Source organism: Ciona robusta, chromosome 11 (genome assembly GCF_009617815.1).
Source record: "Ciona robusta chromosome 11, ASM961781v2".
Lineage (NCBI taxonomy): Eukaryota > Metazoa > Chordata > Ascidiacea > Phlebobranchia > Cionidae > Ciona > Ciona robusta.
Window position 1 is genome coordinate 931,303 of NC_143245.1, and position 17,047 is coordinate 948,349.

General features: G+C 37.4%; 2 protein-coding genes across 3 annotated transcripts; one reads left to right on the forward strand and one right to left on the reverse strand.

The window, feature by feature from the left end:
• The first annotated feature begins 130 nt into the window (after positions 1 to 130).
• Positions 131 to 7,763, forward strand: LOC149727596 (protein white-like). Its single transcript, XM_089888516.1, has 16 exons — positions 131 to 542; positions 858 to 915; positions 994 to 1,125; positions 1,568 to 1,689; positions 1,745 to 1,858; positions 2,120 to 2,290; positions 2,665 to 2,770; positions 2,818 to 2,950; positions 3,006 to 3,095; positions 3,378 to 3,480; positions 3,917 to 4,051; positions 4,366 to 4,506; positions 5,342 to 5,676; positions 6,267 to 6,367; positions 6,619 to 6,707; positions 6,764 to 7,763. Exons 1-16 carry the CDS (start codon positions 501 to 503, stop codon positions 6,866 to 6,868), a joined length of 1,977 nt encoding a protein of 658 aa, XP_089744642.1. The 5' UTR covers positions 131 to 500; the 3' UTR covers positions 6,869 to 7,763.
• On the reverse strand, positions 7,081 to 15,712 carry LOC149727597 (protein white-like). 2 transcript variants are annotated; one of them, XM_089888517.1, is made up of 17 exons: positions 14,639 to 15,712; positions 14,302 to 14,347; positions 13,110 to 13,238; positions 12,098 to 12,219; positions 11,929 to 12,042; positions 11,081 to 11,248; positions 10,550 to 10,655; positions 10,370 to 10,502; positions 10,225 to 10,314; positions 10,046 to 10,130; positions 9,855 to 9,989; positions 9,177 to 9,317; positions 8,664 to 8,814; positions 8,128 to 8,311; positions 7,971 to 8,071; positions 7,655 to 7,761; positions 7,081 to 7,331 (listed from the first exon to the last, which is right to left on the reverse strand). In XM_089888517.1, exons 1-17 carry the CDS (start codon positions 14,687 to 14,689, stop codon positions 7,227 to 7,229), a joined length of 1,968 nt encoding a protein of 655 aa, XP_089744643.1. In that variant the 5' UTR covers positions 14,690 to 15,712; the 3' UTR covers positions 7,081 to 7,226. The 2 variants fall into 2 exon arrangements, with proteins under 2 accessions (XP_089744643.1, XP_089744644.1); XM_089888518.1 differs by lacking the exons at positions 14,302 to 14,347; positions 14,639 to 15,712 and adding an exon at positions 13,337 to 13,477.
• Positions 15,713 to 17,047: the final 1,335 nt, after the last annotated feature.

A 17,047-nucleotide genomic window follows, 5' to 3' on the forward strand; every position in this document is an offset into this window, starting at 1 on the left:
AGTCGTATCCGCACTGTTGGCATTGATTAATTAAGTATTGGGATTGGGTTATGTGACGTCACTTTAGGCGTCGAGTTGCAACAGGTCTATACTTTGGTATCTATGTTCATGGCCTTTACTTTGCAACTGCTAAAGCTGTTGTTCAATGAGGCGTAACCTCACCCCTCACCCACCGTGAGGCCCCAACGGTGGCTGTGTTGTAACATGAGACATTACGGCGCTGGCAAGATAGTTCATGCTTGTCCATGCGTGTATTCTGAGGGTCGCTGCCAATATTTTGCAACAACAAGCATAGTTGGCTTTGTTGAACGAATGTAACTTGTTTATCTTCGCATAGCGGGGCAACGACGGACGTTATAACACGGGTGTTCTATTTTATACACCTCGTACTTGTTATGAGCTAACACGTATGCAACTACTTGTATGACATTGTACTTATATTATGACGTAGATATTGTTACTGTTACGTAATTAAGGTTACAGTTCTAGAGAGAATAACAATGACAGATAACATATCATTTGAACAGGAAACGCAGACAAAGGTGAGTTGTTTCTAGAATATTTATTTCCGGTCGCGTTTTTTTGTTACGTCACAATCATATCGCGTTGGTTGGGTTAGGACGTCACTACGTTTAGCCGCGAAATTCGTGTTGTTAAATGAAATTAAAAGCCTTTTATTGTTTAAAAGACAAGCGGCCAGTGGTATATACGTAGAACGTGTGGGTAATTAGATCAGTACAACGCAATTATATGGACCGTTTTAACCTACTATATAAGTTTATAAGTATCCGGCAACGGGATGTATTGAGACAATTCCGCCACAATTGCAAATGTTACTTAAAAAACTATCTTTTCAGATTCGACAGACTAATTCTGGAACAGAACAAGCCAAGATTTCAATTGAATTTAACAATGGTGATTATTACGAAGGGGAATACCCGAGCTGTACTTTCTATTAAATGTGTAGCGTTATTTTTGCTTGTTACGTCACAGGTGAAAGCGCGTGTATCGCGAAACAGCCTCCTAAGGTTCGGTTAAGATGGAACAAGATCAACGTCAGTGCACAAGAGGTGAAAAACTGCAGGGGAAAGGTGGTGAAGAGTGAAACCAAGATTTTGAAAGATGGTGAGTGTTTGTGGTTGTTTGGGTGTAGCTGGACTCCCAACGTTGTTCAACATGGCTGTTTTCCAGCATCTTTGTTGTTGTAATTTTACAGTGAGCATGGGGTGTATGATACTTGATACATCATGTGTGTCTGGTGTATAAGAAGACACTCATGTTATAACTGGACAGTGAGCATGAGGTGTATAAATACACCATGTGTGTCTGGTGTATAAGAAGACACCCATGTTATAACTCGACAGTGAGCATGAGGTGTATGAATACATCATGTGTGTCTGGTGTATAAGAAGACACCCATGTTATAACTCGACAGTGAGCATGAGGTGTATGAATACACCATGTGTATCTGGTGTATAAGAAGACACCCATGTTATAACTCGACAGTGAGCATAAGGTGTACTACACTTTATAAACTTTGTTATAATGGATGACATCCTTGTTACAGTAAGTGGATATGCTGAACCAGGCAGGTTACTTGCCATCATAGGATCTAGTGGAGCTGGTAAATCAACTTTACTCAATAGGTTGACTTGGAGGAATAAAAGTCAACTTTATATGACTGGGGATGTAGGTATCTGTTTGTGGGGTTGTTACAACTTGGTGGGTAATTTGTTTGGTTTAGATTCTTGTAAATGGTGTTTCTATGGGAGCGGATATATCAAGTATATCAGCGTATGTGGAGCAAGATGATTTGTTTATGGGGGAGCTGACAGTGAAGGAACATCTCATGTTCGCTGTGAGTAATATATCCATATATGGAGTTATGTAATAAGCTTTGTAAATAACAGTACAACAACCACTAATTTTTAATAATTTAATTGTAACATTTATTTTAATGTAGAACCACCCAGTCATATATGCTTTGCACAAATAACATTTGTTGCAATTAACACACAATTAATACAACATAAACAACACTGTTTATTCTCAATCACTATGTTGATTCTCCTTAATTTACTATGACATAACAATCCCAATTCAAACCCATTGTTTACAGGCCAGGTTAAGAATGGATGCTTCCATCTCTGACAAAAATAAGAGCGCTCGTGTGCAAGAAGTTATCCACCAGATGTGTTTGAATCGATGTGAAAATACAATGATTGGAAAACCAGGGATTACTAAGACAATATCAGGAGGGGAGATGAAAAGATTAAGCCTCGCTTCTGAGGTTAGGTGGCTGTGTATGGTTTGAATGAATGTAACTTATTTATCCTCGCATGGCAGAGCAATGACAGTCATTATAACATGGGTGTTCTGTATCATACACCTCGTGCCCGCTTACAAGTTACAACGTATAAAGCTTATTTATCCTCGAATGGTGGGGCAACGACAGTCATTATAACACAAGTGTTCTGTTTCATATACCTCGTGCCAGCTTACAAGTTATCATGTATGTTATTTTGTTGGTGAATATATTTTTAGATTTATTTTTAATTTTTTGTAATGTTTGACTGAGAATTTGGACAACACATTAGTAAACTTGATTTAGGATTAAATCTCACTTTACGAGATGTTCAGTAAAACTTAAATTGTTGCCATTAGTTGTTGACCAATCCTTCGATCATGTTTTTTGATGAACCAACTTCGGGACTCGATTCTTACCTGGCGAGGATGATCGTTGATTCAATGAAGACGGTGGCCAAGTCAGGTGAGTTTCATCTACTTCTTTATCATCCTTTACATCCGGACACACAGGATGCACCGTTATATGCACCATCCATCAACCAAGTTCAGAAGTTTTCGAAATGTTCGATGATTTGATGATTCTTGCAATGGGACGAGTGGTTTACCATGGAAAGATACCCGGCGCGTTGCAACATTATGCTGAGTATGTTAGATAAGGTTTGATGATATCATCATTGTTATTATGACATCATTATCAGCAATGGGTTCCCATGTCCGAGGAATTATAATCCCGCTGATCATTTTATCATGGAGATCGCCATTGTTCCTGGGGAGGAAGAACAATCAAAGTGAGTACGGCATTGTGATGTCATAACAAATATGTATAATATCATAACCAATTTTATTATTACAAAGTTTTAAATCAAGCGTAAAAAGACACCAACACCATCTTGATGTCAGCTAATGTTAACTGCATAATTATTAAACAGTGCTTAAGCCAACAGGCCTTAAACCACAGATCTCATGGCATGTATCATTGTACAATCTCATACATATAGAATGAACAAAGAAGATTTGAATTGTGACAATCTTGCGAACCTTAACTAACTTTAATTTGATTGTAAACACAGAGCTCGTATTAGAAAGCTCACGGAAAGTTACGAAGTTTCCTCGTTTAAGATGAGAGTGGATGAGATGTTTGAGGAGGAGAAGATAAGAGGAGGAGGAGAAATGGTGAGAGTGGAAGTGGGAGGGTTGATCATAAGGCTTTGTGTGCTAACCTTAACTTTAATATGTATATGTTGTTGCCATGGAGTCTATTGTAATTCCGAAAGAAATATTCTGGCATTTGTACTTTGAAAATCGTAAAGAAACAGTTACCAGAATTATGGTAAAAAATTTTTTTAATGAATAGAAGTTCCATAAAACTTTATTAGCTTTGTTATAACTGTGATTCTGCATTTCTGCTAGAAGCCTTTTGTATGCTAAACTGCACTTTTAAAAACATTTTCAATTTTAAGATCTCTTTTTAAATAAACAACACAAAAACAACAGAAAATAATTACATACATTGAAAAAAGTATTAAATCAAATGATAAGACAGTTTTTACCTACTTTGATTGCTTCACCACCCTAACTTGCATGCCACCACCATGTTATGTTGTTCCAGATGATACAAAAGTCCAAAGTGAAACAGAATCACTACAACACGGGGTATTTGACGCAGTTCCATGCGTGTCTGGTGCGCGCTGCCAAGCTAACACGACGTAACCCAGCGTTGAAAATAAAGATGTTTGAAAACTTGGTAAGTTTGAATCAAAACTTTCTGTTTAACTAATTTGTTCTGCAGTGAGTTTTTTAATTGTTAAAGATGTTATCATATATCATATTTATGACTCTGAAAGAGTTAAAAATTGTTAAAATCATGATACAAAAATATTAGATATTAGGTGCTAAAGGTATCCATCTTACCCCAACCTTACTATAGTATGTGCCATATATGGTTTAACTTTAAATGTACCATCCTACCCCACTATACTGTACATTACAATGTACTTTTTTTTGTTTTTAAAATAATGGATCTTCACTTATTATATTCTATTGTTTATCTATCCACAGTTCATTGGAATAGTGTTTGGGTTAATCTACCTTCGTACTTTCCGCGCTCCTTATCTTTCCACTGAGGTGGGAGATATCAATGGGTGTTTGTTCCTGGTTGTTCTTAACACAAGTCTTGGAGCCACCTTTGGTATTTTAAATGTAAGTAGCGTGTGTGTTGTATCTATGGTGGGGTAATCTATATGGCTCTATTGTGGGGCATGCAATGTGACCTGGGATTTAGTCCAAAGTTGATCTATTATCCCAACATTGTATATGTACATTCTATATGGGTGAGGACGGTGTGGTTTGCGTTGGGACGTGGGGTTTAGACCAGAGTTGGCCCCTTACCCCAACATTGTATATGCACATTCTATTCTATATGGGTGAGGTCCTACAGTGAGGCACGCTATGGAAACTGGGATTCAGACCAGAGTTGTCCCATTACCCCAACATTGTATATGTACATTCTATTCTATGTGGGTGAGGGCCTACAGTGAGGCACGCAATGGAACCCGGGATTTAGGCCTGATGCATTATTATCGTTTAATGGTTTGTGTATGTTGGCTATTCTCATAATTAAATCAAATGAAGTTGGTTCTGCATAATATAGATCATGCCGACCTGAAAATGGGTCTATATTCAGTTTTAGCAAATACTGTTTTACTGCTAATTCCCTTCTTTTTGTTGCTTTAATTAGTTTGATCTTCGCTATTTTAGGGTGGAGTGAGAGAAGATGGGACACCTTTTTGTTCTGTTTTCTTTTCATATTCGGTAGTAAATAAAGAACATTCAAAGAATTATAAAATTATATTTTCAAGACTCCCATAGACTGCTGTTAATTGTTTAAAACACGATCAGGATATTTAAATATAATGTGCTAAAGATGTCCCGTCTTTCCCTACCCTACTGTATTCATATATATAAATCAAACTTAGGTTTTGTAGCATACCGTCCACCAAACATACCCCACATTGATCTAAGCTTTATCTTTCAGTCTTTCCCCGGTGAACTTCTGGTGTTTCGTCGTGAACACGCCAACCGAATGTATTCCTCTGGTCCTTACTTTGTTGCAAAGAACTTGGCCGAGATGCCCGTCTATGCGTTCTACCCAATATTCATGTGCGTGACCGTCTATTTCCTTGCTGGATTCTACCCACACGCGGCAAACTTCTTCTACTTTTATTTATTCGTGGTGTTGGTGATCAGCACGGGTGTTTCGTTCGGGTACATGATATCTTGTTTAGCGGCAAACCAGGCTATGGCCTTAATTATAGCACCTGCTGTTATAATGCCGCTGTTCTTGTTCTCTGGACTCTTCCTTCGTAGTGGGTGAGTTAAATAAATGAATGTAATTTACTTTATTCTTACGTGGCCGGAAAATAACTTTCGTTAAACTCGGGCGTTCTGTTTGGACAACCCATTATAGTGTCCACTGGCTTAAAACAATTCCTGCTAATGGTCTTCTCAAGGACACAAACGCCCGCAGTGGTAGCAGCGAAGAGCATTGAACCTATTACCTCTGGGTTAAAGTGCTATGGCGCTGCACACAAGTTAATAACATAATTTTAACTCTGTTGTTGATGCATTTAAGTTTGGAGTAAAATTGGAAGTAGCTTGTCTGCTGAAAACGTTTATTTTATTATTGCACCACCGTTTTCACCCGGATGGCAAATTAACTTATAAGCAAGGGGGAACAGTGTATGTAACAACACGTGTGTTATAACTATTGTCATTGCCCCTCCATGCGAGGATGAATAAGTTACACACATGCTAAGTCGTAATTAGCGGGAACGAGGTTTATGAAAAGAACACCTGTGTTATAACGACTGTCGTTTTCCAGCCATTCAAGGATAAACAAGTTCAATCATTCGTAATATAGTTTGTTAACATTGAAATAACATACCAATACTTATTTACAGCAACACCCCCGCATTTCTGAGTTGGATAAAATATATTTCCTGGTTTTATTTTTCTTATGAGATTGCTCTTTACAACCAATGGAACGCAGTGGATCATTTTGGTTTGTATAAATATTTGAAACAAGTTAATATTTTATTTTTTGCTGCCAGACATCTTTTGCTACCAGACACATGTAATATTGAAATTGACTCTTACAGTTTAATAACTTTATCATACCCCAATGATTTCTTGTCGTATGGCTGATGTTTTAAATATATTAACCGTTTTATACCGAAAGGCCAGTTTAATGCATTTCAATATGTTTATACAATTTCCCATTTGTTTTATTGTAAACTTTAACTATTCTTGCAGTGTGTCCTTCTTCTAATATGACGTCACAAACCCACGCCACGTGTTTCAACAATGGTTACGATGTGATGACGTCATATGACATTGACCCAGTTTGTATTCTACAAATCTACCCATTGTTACGTAATAATCACTTTTATTTTAACAGAACGACATATCGTTAAACGTGGGCTGTATGTTCATTCTGTTTATCGGGTTTCGCGTCATCGCGTTCGTCGCGCTTTATTTTCGAACAAGAATACCAACCCGTTGATGGATTGTGACGTAATCAACATTTCTCATCATGACGTCACTATTTATCCAACAATCTAAATTACAAATCACATTGTGACGCCAGGTTGCACACGTGTCACACATCGTACATGCGCTGATCATGCGTTTACCTCAAGCGAAAGATTACCTCTGTACAAAACTTTACACTTTGGTGCATCACAAATTCTTTAGCGACATTACAAAATAAACCAATGGAGTTGCAAATTTTATCTAAAGTTTGTTAATGTTCCTAAAAACCAAACTTCCGACGTAGTTAGTCTTTTTTTATTTACATTTCAAATATACGTTGTTATGATTATGACGTCATGATCAAACACGGCATGATGATGTCACACAGCTCATCTTTCACTTTCCCGAACTCGACGAAGCATAAAACCGAACGCGAACACTCGGAACGCCACCAGTAGGGTGAACATCAAACCTATGCCACGGTAATAATTATCCTGGGGAAGAAGACAACTTGTTGATTTGGTCGTTTATATCTTCGTGGGTGGGAACTTAAAGGACTTATCCATGGTAGTCATTAGAATACTAGGACATACACCAATTGTAACGACAGCGGTGGATGGTTCCTGTACTATGGGGTAAGATGGATACCGTTGGCATCCATATTTCCCAATCATGTTTTTAACAATCAAAAACAACTCCTCTTTAGAATTGTGACGATACCGTTATATAATTATGTAAATATTCTTTGTTTGCTGCCAAAGGATGAGAAAAGGAAATGAAAGAAATTTCCCATCTTACCCCAACCTATTATACTTACCACGTTAAAGTTTAAAGATCTTATTACACTTTGTCCGTTAGCGAATAAACAAGGACCAGGTCTCGTGTCCACTATGGTTGCATTGGGTGGTGCGAATTGTGGACAACCTGGCGCAATAGTTAGAATAAAATGTTGGCAACTATTGAATGAATGTAACTTATTTTTCTCGCGTGGTGACAGTCGGTATAACACGGATGCTTTGTTTTATACAGCTCGTGCCCACTTGCAAGTAACCATGTATGTAACTTTGTGGGTTTTTGCAGTGAAGCAATTGTCGGTATTTAAAATCAGACAAAACTGTGGACGTACATCTTACCTAAAAACCCAACGTTTTCCCATTGGTTAATATTAAGCAGTTCGTTTGCATAAAAGAACCAAGACAAATACTTTATCCAATCCAAGAAGACTGGAAGGTTTCTGCAATGTCACGTTATAAAGGATGTTTTAGAATTTACTCTATGACGTAATAATACCCATTGTTGGTTAGGAATCCTCCAAATACGACAAGAGGTATAATAGTAAGGGGTGCAACAGCGATCGCTAGGTTCAAGCTCGGCGTTGCGCATGCGATCATGTAACTGAACGATATCCCAGTGTTGGTTAGCAATATCATGACAAGGCAGAAGTTCATGTATTGCTGCCAACCTGGGAATAAACCTGGAAGAACAAGGGGTTAGAACTAGAGGTATAAATTTAAAACAGCCCTGCTGGCGCTAGTGAACTCAGTTATAAGGAAAGGCTACCTACATAAATGTTGAAATTAAAATATGCGTAAACAAATACGTGTGTACCAAGATAGTTGTTTATGTTGAATTAACCAGATTGTTTATGTACGGACTCTGGAATTAACTCAACAAATCAATAGACTTTTGCAACTAGTCATGGTTTGTATATATTGCATTGCAAGAATGGGGATTTGATAATAACAGAAACAATCAAACAATAACAAACTTAAATTATAGGGTAAGTTTAATCAAGGATAGAAATACATTATAGATTTAACACTAACCTGATATAAAGTAAAGCAGTGTCGCATATATAAAAGGTATGATGATATAGGTTGGTAGCTCAGCCAAGTTCTTTGATAAGAAGTAAGGTGCAGCTCCATACATTCCACTGAAGTATTCACGCTTGAATACGTGGATCTCAAGTGGGAACGACTGGTAGGTGATGTCATAATGATTAATGATAGAATGGTAGTTAGGTCCAAATGTTTAATATAAGTAAATGTAATAACATTGGTTAGTATGTTTATGGGGTTGACTTGTCCTGTTTGTGACAGTATGTTTTGCATGTCACTTAATGTTAAGTTAAAGGCTTCAAAAATTAACCTATATAGGCTGTATATGTTTAAAGTAGAACAGTACTAGATAGGTGCATGTTTTGCATTGTTAAACAAGCGATAAATAGCAGTGTCACCCAATTAGTAGTGTCACCGTCTACTTATATAGATACATCAGCAGCCACAGTCTAAAAATCTTTATTGTCAAACTTTCATAATAATTAAATCCACCCAACTCACATAAAGAACCCCGAACACAAAGTTAAGGGACAAACTTAAGGTCGTGATGAAGATCAGACCGATGATGTCACTCACTTCTGAGCTGACATAATGTTTTCCATATTGACGCAAGAACACCAACGCAAATAATATAGGTTGAAGCTAAAAGTAAAAGTTTTAGGGGTTAATGATTAATTTTTTTTGTGTTAGCTCTTATCCACACAAGCGATTACTTTAACAAACCCAACTGTGGGCATGGGAGTTGCAACTATAGATAAGTCACTCAAGTTCCCACCCACAAAAATATAAATTACAAACCAACCAAAAGTCATGTCTGCTTATCCACACACTGCAATAGCTTTAGCAACCCAACTGTGAGCATGGGAGTTGCAACTATAGATAAGTCACTCAAGTTCCCACCCACAAAAATATAAATTACCAAACCAACCAAAAGTCATGTCCGCCTATGTACACATGTACACTGCAATAGCTTTAACAATTCGACTGCGGGCATGGGAGTGGCAACCATGGATAAGTCACGTAAGTTCAGATCCTTGAGGATATAAATGACCAAACCGACCAAAAGTCATGTCTGCTTATCCACACACTGCAATAGGTTTAACAATTCGACTGTGGGCATGTGAGTGGCACTAATAAACAGAGACCTCTATTAAATTACACCTAATAAGCCGCACATACAATGTTAATAACAGATCTTGCTTTGACCACATCGTTCCTATATGTTGTTTTGATAGCTCGTATAAAGCAAGCGTTGAATTGCGACACAAAACCGACTTTATATGGCGACTTTGATCCAGAAGATTTAATTGTTGTCTGAAACAATGAAAACAATTAATCAACTGTGATGTCATAGTACTTTGTGTAAATACCAGAATAGATTCTCCATTTTCCGTTGAATGTTTCTTTGGAGAATTCTTTTGTTCAAAACTTTCAATTAATTTTATTGTCCTTGCTCTGTAAGTAACAGAACGTAGAATTATTTTAGACCTTTGAATATGTTAGCGAAGATCAAATAACATTCGCTATGACATCACAATGCCGTACTCACTTTGATTGTTTTTCCTCCCCAGGAACAATGGCGATCTCCATGATAAAATGATCAGAGGGATTATAATTCCTCGGACATGGGAACCCATTGCTGATAATGATGTCATAATAACAATGATGATATCATCAAACCTTATCTAACATACTCAGCATAATGTTGCAACGCGCCGGGTATCTCTCCATGGTAAACCACTCGTCCCATTGCAAGAATCATCAAATCATCGAACATTTCGAAAACTTCTGAACTTGGTTGATGGATGGTGCATATAACGGTGCATCCTGTGTGTCCGGATGTAAAGGATGTTTAAGAAGTAGATGAAACTCACCTGACTTGGCCACCGTCTTCATTGAATCAACGATCATCCTCGCCAGGTAAGAATCGAGTCCCGAAGTTGGTTCATCAAAAAACATAATCGAAGGATTGGTCAACAACTAATGGCAACAATTTAAGTTTTACTGAACATCTCGTAAAGTGAGATTTAATCTTAGTAATATTTATTAAAGTGCTACAGGTTATCTTAATTGTCAGCCATAATTATAGAAAATATCCCCCAAAATAGTAATGTCCTATGAAGTTACATACATAGTAACTCCTGTTATAACAGCTATGTCACTTTTTCTCAAGCTTTTATGGTACGTGGCCCATTTTGGAGACACTTAACACCCCCTGCATCCTTAATACAACAATATAAATTTGTTTTACCATATTTCGAATCATGTCTGTTATTTTATTCACAACTATGCAGCAATCAGCTTCAGAAGCAAACAAGACCATTAAAGACCTTTTTGTTGCACCCAATAAACACTCAGGAGGGAGTAACCACTGGAAAAAGCACTAAGTACCAGTTTTAACACACCTTAGTAGCAAGGCTTAATCTTTTCTTCTCCCCCCCAGACAATGTTTTTGTACCAGGAGTTCCTATGGTAGTATTTTCACAACGCTTCAAACTTAATTGCTTCATGATCTCATGCACACGTCGGGACTTGGTTTCATCGGAGACATCAGGTGACATTTGCAGTCGAGCCTGTTGGGATGTATGATGATTTTTCAAATCCTAAATTTAGTAAGTTATTCTATGAAGGTGTGGCAGGTCAGTGGACCCTCAATTTGAAGTTGGACCATTACCTCAATGTATATGCTCATTATATTGTATATGGATGGGATCCTACAGCAAGTCACTCCATTGCACTTAAGGATTTAGGCTTCACTTTGTCCATTACCCCAACACCCAGGGCGCTACCACATGAACCCCACCAGATATCTCAGGTTGCCGCTTCCCAGTGGGTACACACAACAACATTGGTTTACAAAAGTAATTTTTGCCGATATTGATTATTAGCAATAATAATAATAAATGTTTTCAAAGGACAAAGTAAAAACATTAATGGGTCCCAAAACTATTTGGGACCCAAGCTACTATAGGTACTGATACAGTTTAATGTTGATTTGTTATTTGCAGTTAATATTTAGGTATTGTTTATGAGATATCAACTGTTATTCACTGTTCATATACCAGTATATTTACCAACTCTGACCTAAATCCAATATGCCTTACTAAAAGACCCATTTGGAATAGCAAATTTATTAAATATGATACAGTTTCAAGCTTTTGTGAATTAGTGTCATACTTTAAAATGAACACTACAATTTTTTCACACAGTTTTTTACAAAGCTGATTACATCATATATGGATATATTACTCACAGCGAACATGAGATGTTCCTTCACTGTCAGCTCCCCCATAAACAAATCATCTTGCTCCACATACGCTGATATACTTGATATATCCGCTCCCATAGAAACACCATTTACAAGAATCTAAACCAAACAAATTACCCACCAAGTTGTAACAACCCCACAAACAGATACCTACATCCCCAGTCATATAAAGTTGACTTTTATTTCTCCAAGTCAACATATTGAGTAAAGTTGATTTACCAGCTCCACTAGATCCTATGATGGCAAGTAACCTGCCTGGTTCAGCATATCCACTTACTGTAACAAGGATGTCATCCATTATAACATAGTTTATAAAGTGTAGTACACCTTATGCTCACTGTCGAGTTATAACATGGGTGTCTTCTTATACACCAGACACACATGGTGTATTCATACACCTCATGCTCACTGTCGAGTTATAACATGGGCGTCTTCTTATACACCAGACACAAATGATGTATTCATACACCTCATGCGCACTGTCGAGTTATAACATGGGTATCTTCTTATACACCAGACACACATGGTGTATTCATACACCTCATGCTCACTGTAGGAGTTATAACATGGGTGTCTTCTTATACACCAGACACACATGGTGTATTCATACACCTCATGCTCACTGTAGGAGTTATAACATGGGTGTCTTCTTATACACCAGACACACATGGTGTATTCATACACCTCATGCTCACTGTAGGAGTTATAACATGGGTGTCTTCTTATACACCAGACACACATGGTGTATTCATACACCTTATGCTCACTGTCGAGTAATAACATGGGCGTCTTCTTATACACCAGACACAAATGATGTATTCATACACCTCATGCGCACTGTCGAGTTATAACATGGGTATCTTCTTATACACCAGACACACATGGTGTATTCATACACCTCATGCGCACTGTCGAGTTATAACATGGGTGTCTTCCTATACACCAGACACACATGGTGTATTCATACACTTCATGCTCACTGTACGAGTTATAACATGGGTGTCTTCGTATACACCTGACACACATGGTGTATTCATACACCTCATGCTCACTGTCAAGTTATAACATGGGTGTCTTTCTATACACCAAACAAAAATGGTGTGTTCATACACCACATACTCATTGTCGAGTTATAATATGGTTGATAACAAGCAATAGGCTATTACCATTATTAAGAATTATTTTCTCTGGTTTCTTTATCCTTCCAAAGCATTGAGTAGCTTGGGGAACTTTTACGTTGATGTTGTTCCATGATAAGCTTAGTAAAGGTCTGCTTGTTGGTGCATGTATGCCATCTAAGACAGGAAATGATATGTATTAAACTCATGCAATCGTGGCAGGCGAAACTACGTATAATAAATTAACCCAGAAATTACGGGTTCGAGGCTACTACCATTGTGGGCGTATATGTCCATAGGCGGCAACTCTGCTGGTGTCTCGCCGTGTGTCAGTCGAACTTTTTACGATTTCTTCCAGACTAATAAAACTACAGTGTTTATATCGGAGGGGACAATTCTAAATGGCATTATGCCCGTAGCAATATTGGCGGATGTTATCCACGTTTTAATTGATTACGACTCGGCCCTTGGCAACATAATTACTTGCGTGGTAAATCTATTGCAGCGCCTGTGTATTGCAGGTGTATACCCTGATAAAAAAACGACCTGTATAGGACGTTTGTACGTATATACCAAGTTTTCCAGAGAAAGTTTATTGGTTTATGTACTATACCGTGCTTGCTAGCATCCGTTAATTTATTAAAATGATTTATGACTGACAGTCCAGCTAAAAATTAGAAGGCTTATTATACGTCACAAACAGCATTATTGTCCCATTGTTATCCAAAGTTCGGATGTAAACATAGTATACAGTTTAATTTGAATTTTCATTTAAAATAGAAGGTGTATGCTAGTTGCAAAGAGAGTATCAGAGTTATCTTGCATTTATAAAGTGTTTAAAATTAACTGTAAGATAACCTGCAAGTAATCTTTTGGGTTAGAACAGATAGTAGGCGCTGGCACATAATATCCAAATATCCTGATCGTATTTTAAACAGTAAACAAAGGTATATAGGAGTCATGCTGAGGATACAGTTTTATAATTATTTTTTAATGTTCCTTGTTTAATACCAAACGGGACAAGAAAATAGAATGAAAAGGTGTCCCATCTTCCCCGACCCCACTATATATATTGGCAATAACAACGTATATTCGTAGTCTTAGTTCTATCGTATAAAACCGGACGTGATCGAAACTTGTTTGTTGTTTTTAGTTATAGCTACGCTACCGGATGTTTTGCTTAGTAAACCCGCATATGGTGATTGTAAACAATATGAGAAGACGGCCAAGCCAATCTCACCTGCGTTGGTGATCGTTGTTTCGATATTGGCTCCCCTTCTATTTCTCTGGAATAAAAAACTTTGAAATAATTTTCAGTTATTAAAGTACAATTACGACATCTAGTATCTTTAATTCAAATAAAGAATTGTTGAAAGTTAGATATAAAGCCAAAGTCGTTAACTCATCACGACACGCTTTATTGATAAATTATATTTAAACAATTCTTATTTAAAAGCTTGGCTGTTTCACGAGATTTCCTGGTATGCTAACGTCATTTTTCGACTTAATTTTAAAAACTAGATTCCAAATTGTTAACACTCAATTACGTCATTTATAACTATACTTCACCAACTTACAGTAAGAACAGGTCCCCCCTCCGTACAGTTATAAGCTACGTTATCCGCCATGACTTTGCAACAAATACTCTCAGTTGCAAGCGAACACGAGCGACTAATCGAGCGAATCGCTACGTTTATGACGTAAACAGACCGCAAGGGATGGTCACGCAATGCTTGTCGTCATTGAAGCGTCGTGTCACCTTCATTGTAACAGTGTTAGGGTCATGTTGTGCCTGAGTTCGAATCCTACCATGGCGGGCAAACTGATTGCCTGTACGAGGTTCAGTATGGGCGGATCTGTCCTTGGCAAGACATTAAGCTACTATTGCTCAGTCGTCACTTACGGGTTGTCAAAATTGCCAACAACCACCCACAAAGTTACATACGTGGTAACACGTAAGCAGGCACGAGGTAATAGAACACCCGTGTTGTAACGACTGTCGTTGGTAGAATTTATAAATATCCCCAAAACTTGTTTACCTTTCGAGGTAAATAAAATAAATCTTTTAATTTGAAAGTCACAATCTTAAATCGCTTTGCAATATAGATCACTGTTACGTCACATCACGATCGCTACCGGACGCCACAACGCGTGGTTGCTGTGAATCACATTTTCCGGATCTTCGTTGTGAAAACAACACGAACCTTAGTCACGAATTATTTTAGATTTATATGCCAGGATTAATTATGAAAGCATCATTGCATCGCCACCTTTGATTAGTTGTGGGCAAAAATATTTCTTGATTTTTGTTAAAACGATGAGAGCTACGTTAAAGTATAAATGTCACTCAAAAGAACAACCGAAAAAAGTATCTACGCTGAACAACGCGGGGTGTAGATGTTTTTTTTTTGGTCGTTTTATTACCGGGGCGAGCTATCTTTGCTTTAAATTATTAAACTTTATATTATGCGTGATATGCTTATATATTTTGTGGCTATATGCGTATTGTGAAATTTACTTTCTTAAACAAAATGTTTAAACTGTTTCTATTTTTGCTACAGAGTTGGTTATATTGTTGTTTGTTGAACGCTTGTTATCTCAATACGATGGATCCGTGCACTAAATGTAAATGCTCCGGTAAGTGACGTACAATATAAATGACCAAACCAACCAAAATTCCACACTGCAATAGCTACAGCAACTCGACTGTGGGCAATTACATTTTAAATAGCCCAACATTTGCCCAGATATAGCAACTAAACCTCATTTTCTTTACAGAGGGCGGAAAATGTATCTGTGACCCAAAGAAGTGCAAATGCAACCCATGTGGATGCAGAAAGTCAAGCAAGTAGTTGCACCAACATGTAAGTTTGATATTAGTTTGCTGATAAACTTTGATGGTATAGTTATCTTGGGCAAGAAACATTTGTCGTTTAGACACAGTGTTCATTTATAGGGGTTGTATAAAGTTGGGTATTACGTGATAAATCATAAGTTGGCATGAGGTGTATGAGACACAACACCCGTGGTATAACAACGGTCGTTGCCCCGTCATGCGAGGGTACAGTGTTATACCTTCCTGATTATAACCATTATAAACTTCCCATGTTTGATTTACAGATTCCTTCACGACGAATGCCTGCTTCATTGTAAGAAATACAAACACACACCTGAAACACCCTTGTGGTTATTGATTCGTGTATATATAGTGTAAACCGGTTTATTTTGGGTCAACAAGTGAAAATACTGTTCTATTTAAGTGCTTGCGAATTGTTACATTAGCCTAGCAGTCAGTTTTTACTAGTGAAAGTTGCGGTCCGACTCGGTGGTACAAAGTCTGTACTCGCGCTGCAATTATAGGCGTATACACTTAAGGGCAGTTGTTTCAACCCAGTGAACGGTGGTCACTAATAAATTAGCAGCCATAAAGAACAAAGTATTACTCACAAATATAGATTCGTTGTAACTCGTAAGCGGATACGATGTGTATAAAAAATATATATATCATGAAGTTAATGTACAGTAGGGTGGGGAAATATGGGACACCTCTTAACTCCATTTTATCGTCCCATTTAGTATTAAACAAAGAACATTTAAAAAATTATAAAACTATATCCTCACGACTCCCATAGAGCGTTGTTAATTGTTTGAAACACGATCAGGATATTTAGATATTATGCGCTAAAGGTTTATTTATAATTCTTTCAATGTTCCTTGTTTACTACTAAATGGGACTAAAATGAAGAATGAAAACGTGTCCCATCTTTCCCCGCCCTACTGTATATTAAACCGGTATAGCTTATACGCACATTGTCGTAAATTCATTTGGCATTTTTATTTTTTCATGGCAATACTTTAATTTGTGTTAAATTTCAAATGGACATAAATAAGATGCAGTACCTAAACTTGATTGACAGGTGACATATTCAGTGCTGGTAAATAGAAGAGAATTTACTTCTCGTTTGTAAGATTTTAAAACTATTGTA